At 47.9% G+C, this 12,526-nt stretch overlaps 1 protein-coding gene and 1 long non-coding RNA gene across 5 annotated transcripts in view; one reads left to right on the forward strand and one right to left on the reverse strand.

Annotated features, from left to right (window-relative positions):
- Positions 1-12,526, forward strand: part of LOC138356902 (uncharacterized) — a 381,031-nt gene that overhangs the window by 47,229 nt on the left and 321,276 nt on the right. The gene's annotated exons all lie outside the window — the stretch shown is intronic.
- Positions 1-12,526, reverse strand: part of LOC123750424 (protein Wnt-4) — a 312,716-nt gene that overhangs the window by 41,311 nt on the left and 258,879 nt on the right. For all 3 annotated transcript variants that reach the window (XM_069313400.1, XM_069313398.1, XM_069313399.1), the window contains one exon: positions 385-603. In XM_069313400.1, the coding sequence (XP_069169501.1) occupies positions 385-603 (219 nt within the window). The remainder of the gene's footprint in view (positions 1-384; positions 604-12,526) is intronic.

Consider the following 12,526-nt stretch of genomic DNA (forward strand, 5'->3'; position numbering starts at 1 on the left):
GGCATTAGGTTTTCTAACAAAAAGTGTAATATTACAGAAGTGCTTACTTGTTACAGCTAATAACTGAACTTTGTATTAGTTGGTCATCTGGGTCAGGATACCCGGGATGTTAAGCGCTATTGGACCAAAGAGCCAGAGCTCAACCCCCGGCAAGCACAATTAGGTGAGTACATGGAATGTTGGCGAGTCAACTTTGACCCAAACGGTCACTATAGAACCGAAGGCTAACTGTCCTAGTTAGCCTTAGACCTAGGACCTAGGTCTAAGTACAACCTAGACCTAGGACCTAGTTGACCCATTACAACCCGGAAGCCAGCCAAGACTGCCCCGGTGACTTAACAACACTAAAGACTGACCCTGATGGACCTCTGGGCCGCCACTCACCTTGTGGCACTATTGGGTATGGCCCCACGATGCCTCCCCCGCTTTTGGACCTCTTCCTGGATTTTTTGCGCGGCTTCCTTCCTCTGCGCTGGGTGTAGGTCGGGGGTAGGGCCGGGGAGGTGTTCTGGAAGGGGTTGAGCACGGGGTGGTGTTCGCCTGCTTCTGGTTGAGAGGTGACGGGCACGGCCCGCTCCGTCTTGTTGCTTACCATCACTGGCTCTGTGGGATCCATCCATATAAAGATTAAGCCACCCAAGAAGTGGCACGGGCATGAATAGCCCGTGGCTCTGTGGGGCGTAATGGCACGTTATATACAGCGTAACGTTTATAGAACTACAGAAGACCTATTGGCTCCTATGAGGCAGTTCCTCTTCATATCCACCTAGACTCATTCATATATATGTCTAACCTACGCTTGAAACAACCCAGTGATCCCATAACTATTGTGTTACCCGCTAATCTGGTCCATAAAGCCATAACACTGCTTCCAAAACCAGTGTTGTTGTGGTTTTAGGTTCAGCTACTGGGAACACAAAGTTGCCAGTAGCACGGGCTATGGTGAGCCCGTAGTGGACTTACCTGGCACAGGAGCGGGGCTGTAACTGTGTGTAATGACAGGCAGACTGCTCAAGGACTGCACCTTGCCAGGTATAGCCTCTCGCCGCATACACACTGATGTGCTGTGACATCGTGTGATCTCCCAGTAACTGTTATCACCTGGGAGCCGGTCGGCCGAGCGGACAGCACGCTGGGCTTGTGATCCTGTGGTCCTGGGTTCGATCCCAGGCGTCGGAGAGAAACAATGGGCAGAGTTTCTTTCACCCTATGCCCCCCTGTTACCTAGCAGTAAAATAGGTACCTGGGTGTTAGTCAGCTGTCACGGGCTGCTTCCTGGGGGTGGAGGCTTGGTCGAGGACCGGGCCGCGGGGACACTAAAGCCCCGAAATCATCTCAAGATAACCTCAAGATAACCTGTCACCCACAACCTTCCCTTTACCTAAAGGTAAGCAATATGTACTCTTCAATTACCTAACGTAAACATTAAGTGACATGTTGTTGTTGTTAAAGATTTACCTACTCAGGACTAAGTGTCCATGTAGCACGGGCTATGGTGAGCCCGTAAAAATTAAGTGACAACGTAAGTCACTTATATATAAGCCCCATCATCAACAACGATTTGAGAAAATGGGATGACCCAGACACTAGGTTTGTTACACTGATAAAAAGTATAATCTCGCACGTGTTGAGATAACGAAAGATAGACAACATCGTTGTCACTGGTGTAGATAGTTTAGTGACTTGTATGAGCGTTTAACCCTCTTGATGCTATTAATCCGACTGTGGTCGAGTGAAAATACTCGTCCGATTCCATGTTCAACTTTTCTACTGGTGGCTGGAAAATAGCTGGTTAAATGAGGCCTGTTTAGAGACCGGGCCGCGGGGACCTTGAACCCCGGAACCACCGCTAGGTAACGGCAAGATATATTGGAAGAGACAATAGTCGAGGTTGTAGGCGAGGTGGTACTGGTGGTGGTACTGCTGGTGGTACTGGTGATGGTACTGGTGGTGGTACTGATGGTGGTACTGTTGGTAGTACTGGTGGTGGTACTGGTGGTGGTACTGGTGGTGGTACTGGTGGTGGTACTGGTGGTGGTACTGTTGGTAGTACTGCTGGTGGTACTGCTGGTGGTAGCTTGTGTAACAGACGTTCATCTTTATTTATGCTGCTACCATAGACTATATAAAGGGTTACATAGTGTGCGTCACTCTTCCCCCAATCCCCCAATCCCCCAATCCCCCAGATCATAACAGGTGTGCCCAAACTCACTCCCCCTCACCGTCCGCCACTCCACACTCCCATCCATCATCTACACGAGTGGAGTCGGCACTGGAGTCGGGTGGAGTGCTCCGTCCCGGCCGTTCCTCACTTGTTTTTTTCCCCTCCTCCTTCTTCGTATTTAAAATTGTCGACAACATTTTTTCCTCTTAGGTAATTCGTAGTTTTTGTTACTGCTTTCGCCGGTGGATTTATATTGAAGGTTTTTAGATCACGGGTTCTAGTTTGGTGGTGGGGGAGGCTGGAGAGGGAATTGTCATGGAGATGGCTGTTCTCGTGAGTAGCTACGTGGGAGTGTGTGTGTGTGTGTGTGTGTGTGTGTGTGTGTGTGTGTGTGTGTGTGTGTGTGTGTGTGTGTGTGTGTGTGTGTGTGTGTGTGTGTGTGTGTGTGTGTGTGTGTGTGTGTGTGTGTGTGTGTGTGTGTGTGTGTGTGTGTGTGTGTGTGCGTGCGCATGTGTGTGTGTGTGTGTACTTACCTAATTGTACTTACCTAATTGTGCTTGCGGGGGTTGAGCTCTGGCTCTTTGGTCCCGCCTCTCAACCGTCAATCAACTGGTGTACAGATTCCTGAGCCTATTGGGCTCTATCATATCTACATTTGAAACTGTGAATGGAGTCAGCCTCCACCACATCACTTCCTAATGCATTCCATTTGCTAACTACTCTGACACTGAAAAAGTTCTTTCTAACGTCTCTGTGGCTCATTTGGGTACTCAGCTTCCACCTGTGTCCCCTTGTTCGCGTCCCACCAGTGTTGAAAAGTTCATCCTTGTTTACCCGGTCGATTCCCCTGAGGATTTTGTAGGTTGTGATCATGTCCCCCCTTACTCTTCTGTCTTCCAGTGTCGTGAGGTGCATTTCCCGCAGCCTGTGTGTGTGTGTGTGTGTGTGTGTGTGTGTGTGTACAGAGATGTGACAGGTGAAATGGTAGCGCTGGAGACGGAGCGGAAGGCTCCTTCATCACGTGTCGTACTCACGTGGAGTCGTCGTCCTACTGTCCCGGGGGTCGTCTGGGGGGTTGCTCTCACGTCGTGGGTGGATGGATGGATAGTTGGGGGTGATAAGGGACGGGTGTGAGTTGATTGTTGTTGAGAGACAGTGTTGTTTGTGGGCGAGGCAGCTTGGCGACGGGTCCTGTACACGTGCCGTTGGTTTGTGGACGTCCGGCTTCCGTCTCCTTGTTAGTAGTGTGGGAATAGTTGGAAGGGACGGAGGTGGCTTCTTTGTGGACCCTGGAAGGGATGGCTCCTTGAGCACGTGTCGTTCGCCTTGAGGGCCATTCACCTGTCGTCTCTTAGCTTGAGAAATTATTTGAGGGACATGGGGGAGCAAGGCTCTTGGTCACGTGTCGTCTGTCTTGGGCTGGTCCTCCGGTCGTCTCGGAAGACTTGGTTGGATATCTGGGCCAGCATGCGTCCAGAATTTGTGTCAAGCTACGAAACCTGTACATCTTTCCGCGATCATGGGGGGCTTAGTCTGTTTACAAGCTGCGAAACCTGGCAACCCAATGTTGTTATAAATGAACAACAACGTAGTGCTTAAGACTGATTAAGACAGAGACTGTTTACTGTAAACTAAGCCACCATGTATGTGAACAGATGTACAGGTTTCGTTATGGGACACTCAAGTGTTGATGAATCTTGGTCCTGGGTAAGTAGGAAGTTTGCCGGATTGTTGAAGGGATTTCGGGCAAAGGTCACCTGAATGTGTGTTGGTAGTTGAGGATGTCTTCGTGTCGTCAACCAGGCACAAGACAATAGGTCTAAACTGTAGTACACGGCTCCAGTTTTCAGTCTTACCAGTAATGGAAGAGTTGCGATTACTTGACGTACTTACCTAGTAGTGGTTGCGGGGGTTGAGCTCTGACTCTTTGGTCCCGCCTCTCAACTGTCAATCAACTGGTGTACAGGTTCCTGAGCCTACTGGGCTCTATCATATCTACATATGGAACTCTGTATGGAGTCAGCCTCCACTACATCACTTCCTAGTGCATTCCATCTATTAATTCATATGTTGACCAGACCACACACTAGAAGGTGAAGGGACGACGACGTTTCGGTCTGTCCTGGACCATTCTCAAGTCGATTGTGAATGGAGACACAATCGACTTGAGAATGGTCCAGGACGGACCGAAACGTCGTCGTCCCTTCAACTTCTAGTGTGTGGTCTGGTCAACATACTTCAGCCACGTTATTGTGACTCATCGCCTGCATATTAATTCATATATTCCATCTATTGACGTGTGTGTGTGTTTACTATTTGTACCCGCAGGAACGACATCTTAACTCTTGGGCTCCGCCTTTCGAACCGTCCGTTGTCTAATGTACTGACTCCCGACCTATTTTTTCTCTTATCATATCTACTACATATTTCCTAACTCACACACACACATCCCAGGATGAAGCCCGGGAATCCGCATTAAAACCGCACTGTGAGGATAAAACTATGAGGGAAATCTAAGATAGCTGAACATCGCCACATTTGAAAGACGCTATCGATTCTAGCGTTAGAATCGAAAGACGTTATCACGTTATAGACGTTATAACGATCCTCGGGATAGTGGATAAGCTGGACAAATAGGATGTCTTCAGTCCAGGGAAGGAAAAGTGAGATGAATGGAACTAAGAAGCATAAATGAGTCTTACATGGTACAACCAACTTGTTTATTGTACAGGTAGTGAGAAAATGGACCGCTTTCTTAAGATACGAGAGGAAATAGTATGTTGAGGAGTAAGGCGATTGTGCCGTAGCGTGTGCCCGGTACAGGTGCGTGTGCCCGGTACAGTAGCGTGTGCCCGGTACAGTAGCGTGTGCCCGGTACAGTAGCGTGTGCCCGGTACAGTAGCGTGTGCCCGGTACAGGAGCGTGTGCCCGGTACAGTAGCGTGTGCCCGGTACAGTAGCGTGTGCCCGGTACAGTAGCGTGTGCCCGGTACAGTAGCACATTCAGAACATTGCACGCCAACTACGGGAGATAAGGGCTTCACAGTCCTCGTCGACGTCTCTGTTGAAAACTTCAAAAGGTACAGAAATTTGCAACAAGGTTCGTGCCAGAGCAGCGTGGAGGGGGGGGGTGGCGGGGGTGCAAATGATATCAAGATGATCTATAACCCTAACGACACTAGAAGCTAACAGATAAATATTTGTATATATTTAAATATTCTGAGCCGTATTGTAGTAAATAAAATCCGTCCATGAGTGGGACTACCCATTCCTTGAGCCAGATTCACGAAGCAGTTACGCAAGCACTTACGAACCTGGGGCCAGATTCACGAAAGCACTTACGCAAGCACTTACGAACCTGTCCATCTTTTCTCAATCTTTGGCGGCTTTGTTTACAATTATTAAACAGTTAATGAGCTCCGAAGCACCAGGAGGCTGTTTATAACAATAACAACAGTTGATTGGCAAGTTTTCATGCTTGTAAACTGTTTAATAAATGTAACCAAAGCCGTCAAAGATTGAGGAAAGATGTACACGTTCGTAAGTGCTTGCGTAACTGCTTCGTGAATCTGGCTCCTTGCCTGTGCTTGTGTGCATGTCCTGGGTGTTGTTATAGATTCAGCTACTCGGAACAAGATCCAAGTAGCACGGGCTATGGTGAGCCCGTAGTGGACTTACCTGGCACAGGAGCGGGGCAAGTAGCACGGGCTATGGTGAGCCCGTAGTGGACTTACCTGGCACAGGAGCGGGGCAAGTAGCACGGGCTATGGTGAGCCCGTAGTGGACTTAATCTGGCACAGGAGCGGGGCTCTGTAGACTCTCCTGGTATTCCGTTCAGTCTGTGTTGAAGTAAAATGCTGTATTCTTGGTTAGGGTAGTTCCGCATGAGTTTTTGTGCAGTATTGTCTACAGGAAGGTGGTGTGTGGGGGGGATCCAAGCCCTTCTCTAGTGGGGTGGACCCACTAGAGAAGGGCTGGATCAATATGTGATCCTTTCATTGTACGGCTGAGGCTTTATCAACAAGTGGGCGGAATGGTTTGGGTGGGAGATGGTGATGGCGTGGGGGTGATGGTGAGGGCTAGGTTGGGTGGTGGTGGTGGTGATGATCATGATGAGGTGTTGGAGGTAGGTTAGTGGTGGTGACAGTAGTGAAGGGGGGGGGAAGGGGGGCAGTAGTAGTAGGGGAAGTAGATCTGGTCTTCAAGAGTACCGTGTCGTCCCGACACTAATCTACGAAGATAGTTGTATCAATGGAAGAGAAGCAACAGTACCACCAGATTGATTGATTGAAGAAGATTAAGCCACCCAAACGGTGGCACGGGCATGAATAGCCCGTAAGTGGTGGCCCTTTTGAGCCATTACCAGTATCAAGAGCTGATACTGGAGATCTGTGGAGGTGCGACTGCACCCTGCGTGACGGGAGATGTCTCCCGTGAAGTGTGGTTTAAATTTGCCACCAGAGGGATAGCGGCAGCATTATATAAACACAAACTAGTACACACACACAACTACACGGGCTATTCATGCCCGTGCCACCTCTCGGGGCTGCTTAATCTTCATCAATCAATCAATGAGACACAGCTGGCAGTCTCCCGCCAACAGTCAGAAGTGATGGACAGTCTCACACCGTCGTCAGCTACTCCCCCGCAATGATTGAAGCAGACATGGCCTCAGATTTATTACGCTTGTGTTACCTTTTTTTAAATAATGATTTAATGCAGGATGTGGCAGAATAGGTTGGGCAGTGTTACTGTACAAGTTGAGATATGAAGATAGACGCAGGTGAGGCTTCTAGGGGGCGCTCTCATGCTCTCAACCTCTATTACTTTTACAAACTTTTCTCTCTCACACACACACACACACACACACACACACACACACACACACACACACACACACACACACACACACACACACACACACACACACACACACACACCTCCCCACCCCCCGCTGCTCTCCATACCCGAAGGTCCTCTCCGTGAATTACAACTTTCACCTCTCCTTATCCCCCTTTCACGGCCAGGTGTGAAAATAGCGTGTATGTGTGTGTGTGTGTGTGATTGCTTTACCTCCGCCTGCCACAACACGCACTCACTAACACACCGGCAAACACACCTGAACATTTAGGAAGATAAACTTTAGCACCAAACATCATTTTGGGTTCAGAGAAGGGAAATGGTACCCGTATCTTAACATAGACTCAACCTACCTTAACCTCCAACTTATTGGAATTCTACGATTGTAAGAGAAAGCATAAAAGAGAGCGGGTGAGAGTACCTAGCGAGTGAGAGACAGAGGGTAGCGGTGAGAGGAGACAGATGGGAGTGGCGTCCCCCAGTGACCATTGCTTGGTCTCGTGTTAATTCAGCTGTAGACCTAGACTCCGTGTTACAGGTCGCGGGTCATGCATGTAAGTTTAATAGTACAGCCAAGACTAGCGAGGACTGAAGGTGTCTTGGACTCAGGTGCACATGATATCACTGTATTTTATCCACAGAAAGATGGCAAAGTCTTAATCTAGAAGCTGAACGCCGTTAAATTTGATATATATATATATATATATATATATATATATATATATTAAATTTGATATATATATAAATATATATATATATATATATATATATATATATATATATATATATATATATATATATATATAACTGAAAACTCACACCCCAGAAGTGACTCGAACCCATACTCCCAGATGCCACGCAACTGGTATGTACAAGACGCCTTAATCCACTTGACCATCACGACCGGACATAATGAGGTGATAGCCGAGGCTATTTGAACCACCCCACCGCCGGCACTCGGATAGTAATCTTGGGCATAGCATTTTACCAAATCACCTCATTCTTTGGGGCTTGTTCAGGCTTTCAACCATTCAGGCTTGTTCGCATTTGTGTTCCTCACGTGTGCCCCAAAGAATGAGGTGATTTGGTAAAATGCTATGCCCAAGATTACTATCCGAGTGCCGGCGGTGGGGTGGTTCAAATAGCCTCGGCTATCACCTCATTATGTCCGGTCGTGATGGTCAAGTGGATTAAGGCGTCTTGTACATACCAGTTGCGTGGCATCTGGGAGTATGGGTTCGAGTCACTTCTGGGGTGTGAGTTTTCAGTTGCATATTGTCCTGGGGACCATTCAGGCTTGTTCGCATTTGTGTTCCTCACGTGTGCCCCAAAGAATGAGGTGATTTGGTAAAATGCTATGCCCAAGATTACTATCCGAGTGCCGGCGGTGGGGTGGTTCAAATAGCCTCGGCTATCACCTCATTATGTCCGGTCGTGATGGTCAAGTGGATTAAGGCGTCTTGTACATACCAGTTGCGTGGCATCTGGGAGTATGGGTTCGAGTCACTTCTGGGGTGTGAGTTTTCAGTTGCATATTGTCCTGGGGACCATTCAGGCTTGTTCGCATATATATATATATATATATATATATATATATATATATATATATATTATTTATTTAAGCGGGATACAACTTAAGTGCATAAAAGTATTCTTTAAATTACCTGGATCTCTTTGCCACATCTCGATATTTTCCCAACATTTTTATTTTAATGGTAAAATCGCTTCCATATCATGTTAATATTCTTAACATTGGCCATTAAATGGGCTTAGTTAGTATCCTGGTAAAATCGCCTGGGCGACAAAGGCATAATCTGAACATAAAAGTGCTCTTCACCGTCGCTACATAGCAGCGAGAGCTGGCACTAATCGGGCACGGGGGAGACATCTCCCGTCACGCAGGGTGCAGTCGCACCTCCACAGATCTCCAGTATCATCTATTAATACTGGTAATGGCTCAAAAGGGCCACCACTTACGGGCTATTCATGCCCGTGCCACCTTTTGGGTGGCTTAATCTTCATCAATCAATCGGTAATCGGCGGGGGATGTCTAATGGCCACGACGAGCAGGTGAGGGATCCCGTAATCTCTGGTCTCAGACCTTCCTCTTCTGGGGCCACCGTCGCCACACGGGGGGGGGGGGGTGACCCTGGGGGAATGTGACGCCCCGGTGGGTGGTCGTAGGGGGTCACTAGTGGCAGAGAGGTCAGGGGGCGGGGGGGGGGGAAGTTGTATGTTAGTTTAGTGACAGGGAGAGGAGAGGGGGAAGGTCGTGGGTTAGTTTATGAGGAGGGGGGAGTGAGGGAGACGTGATAAATGAGAGAAGTATAACCTGAGAGCACAGAGACAGCCTCGCTCCTGTGCTAGGTAAGTCCACTACGGGCTCACTGTAGCCTGGGCTACCTGCCCCGCTCCTGTGGCATGTAAGTTACGGGGTCACCATAGCCCGTGCTACTTGGAACTTGTTCCGAGTAGCTGAATCTATAACAACAACAACAACCTGAGAGGAAGGAGGCGTGTGAACCCTTCACTACACTCACCACGTCACCTACATATACATATATTTATCTTCATACACTTCCGGGCCATAATTATTTGCACTTAATGTTAGAATAATATAATGAACATATGTTATGTATAAGTTATACACAGGTTTCACAAAGGATGTAAAGCTATAACAAGCTGTTGGAGCCAAACGAGGCTATTTGCTCATCAGAGTCTCTTGGTGGTTCAGACAATAAAACGACTTTAAATTACAATAATCGCCCTGTTATTAATAATAAATATGGTATTACCCTCGAAACTGTTAATATCAATATAGAGTTTATGAAGCATGCCGTCGTAACTATTCCATTACAGCACCACCTGATAACTGTAATATGTGTGTGGTACAAAATGCCTCGAACACCTGTAATATATTGTCTGAGGAACTATAACGTTCTCAGACGTAACCGGGTCCTTTTAAACTTGTGATCCTTCTCAAGTTTACAGACACATAACCCCAATGGAAATGTAAGGACGTGTTTAGAGAAATCCAATGGTAACATAAAACTTCCACTTATTATTAATTAAGAACAAGTAAAACTGTGTACTTTACGTGGGACACATGGACACAGAGTACTGACGATGTGTCCAGTAATTGTCGGGGTAAAAACCCCTCATACCTTTGGTGAAGTGCTTCTGTGGTGACGTTCTCTCTCTCTCTGTCTCTCTCTCTCTCTCTCTCTCTCTCTCTCTCTCTCTCTCTCTCTCTCTCTCTCTCTCTCTCTCTCTCTCTCTCTCTCTCTCTCTCTCTCTCTCTCTCTCTCTCTGTCTCTCTCTCTCTCTCTCTCTCTCTGTCTCTCTCTCTCTCTCTCTCTCTCTCTCTCTCTCACTCTCTCTCTCTCTCTCTCTGTCTCTGTCTCTGTCTCTCTCTCTCTCTCTCTCTCTCTCTCTCTCTCTCTCTCTCTCTCTCTCTCTCTCTCTCTCTCTCTCTCTCTCTCTCTCTCTCTCTCTCTCTCTCTCTCTCTCTCTCTCTCTCTCTCTCTCTCTCTCTCTGTCTCTCTCTGTCTCTCTCTCTCTCTCTCTCTCTCTCTCTCTCTCTCTCTCTCTCTCTCTCTCTCTCTCTCTCTCTCTCTCTCTCTCTCTCTCTCTCTCTCTCTCTCTCCTTCTCCTCCTTCTTCCTTAGAGTAATTAAATGCTGTTTTGGCTAGGATATACACAATGGAAAGATAATTAGCAGCCAATTAGTGGGCAATTAAGGCAAAATGTAAAGAAAAATTGATTTTTTTACGAAGTTTGGACGATGCTTGTTCCGAGGGCATTATGGAGCAGCTTTAATGAGGTGGTATGGTAATTAGCGAGTATTTAGGGGCAATCTGTTAAGCCGGGAATATTGTGTTCTTCCTTAAATGCTGGCTCTTGTTGTCTAATTATATGCTCTCTACCTGTGTTATTTTGCGCCTTATACAGGTGTGCAGAAGACAGACAGGCGTACTCACCTAGTTGTGCTTGCGGGGGTTGAGTTCTGGCTCTTTGGTCCCGCCTCTCAACCGTCAATCAACTGGTGTACAGATTCCTTAGCCTACTGGGCTCTTATCATATCTACATTTGAAACTGTTTATGGAGTCAGCCTCCACCACATTGCTGCCTAATGCATTCCACCTGTTAACTACTCTGATACTGAAAAAGTTTTTTCTAGCGTCTCTGTGACTCATTTGGGTACTGTACTCAGTTTCCACCTGTGTCCCCTTGTTCGCGTCCCACCAGTGTTAAACAGGTTATCTTTATCTTCCCTGTCAATTCTGAGAATTTTGTAGGTAGTGATCATGTCTGCCCTTACTCTCCCCTTGTGTGTGTGGACCTACTCTCGTAGATGAGCTTGAAGAGTCAAGCACCAACTCGTAGTCCAACATTTCCAACTCTCTTAATGTGATGACTCTTTTTCTGTGTGTCATGTGAGTATATGAGTACTCACATGACACAGGTGTACTCTGTACACAGAGGAGTCAGGTGTACTCTGTGGGCACACCTGACTACACCTGTCAGGTGTACTCACCACCTTCACTAAGCCCCTGGTTGATCAGTCCAGCAACCAGGAGGCCTGGTCGACGACCGGGCAGCGGGGACACTAAGCCCCGGAAGCACCTCAAGGTAGCCAACCTTGAATAGTTAACCATGACTTGTGGTAGTGTATCATTTTGAATGAGACACCAAACATTTCTCATATTATTATATAGCTCTTTGAAGGGATATGAGGCCAGGGAAAAGAGGATGAGGGTCCAGGACAGGTTTATTGTTTGGCCAGAGAGCCATATCCCCTCTGGTTTGGCTCTTGCTGCCTTGGAGTTGAGCCGAGATTGTGAACCTAATTTAAAGATTAAAGGAATAATTTGTTTATACCGCGCCAATGTCTGAGGCACCAGGGAAATTATTTATAATCAATCGTGCCGTGGCGAATCCACCCCCCAATCCACCCCCCCCCCTGTCACTCCAATTAACACTCCACCCTACCCATTCCACCCCCAATGTGGCCTTGTACTGTCTTACCCCCAGGGTAAGCGCTAGGCCAAGAGGGTTGGCACGGTCATGCCCCGAAACGTCGTGGCCGAGAGGGGGAAGCCTAACTTTATGGTGGTTAGATATAATTTATAAACACTAATATTTACACCTTTGGACCTTGGCCAATGGCGGTACCAGAGTGAGGGAGGGGGGGGGTGAGGGAGACGCAGAGGAGGGAGATGGAGAGGGAGGGAAGGAGGCTGAAGGGTGAGAGGGAGAGAGAGTGGGGGGCTAAGAGGGAGGGAGAGTGGTGGTGATGGTGTGAGAGGGAGAAATATCAGGGGTGAACTTGCCCCTGGTGATGGATTCTGCCCCCCTCCCCCCCCCTCCCTCCATCTCTCTTGGAGTGAGGAGCAGAGGTAGCCATGTTGGGGTGACGGGAGAGGGGGGGTGGGGGGGAGGAGATTTAATAAGGTAGAGGTTTACGAGGGAGATAATACGCCACTACAGGCCCCGTTAGCAG

Source organism: Procambarus clarkii, chromosome 75, assembly GCF_040958095.1.
Source record: "Procambarus clarkii isolate CNS0578487 chromosome 75, FALCON_Pclarkii_2.0, whole genome shotgun sequence".
NCBI lineage: Eukaryota > Metazoa > Arthropoda > Malacostraca > Decapoda > Cambaridae > Procambarus > Procambarus clarkii.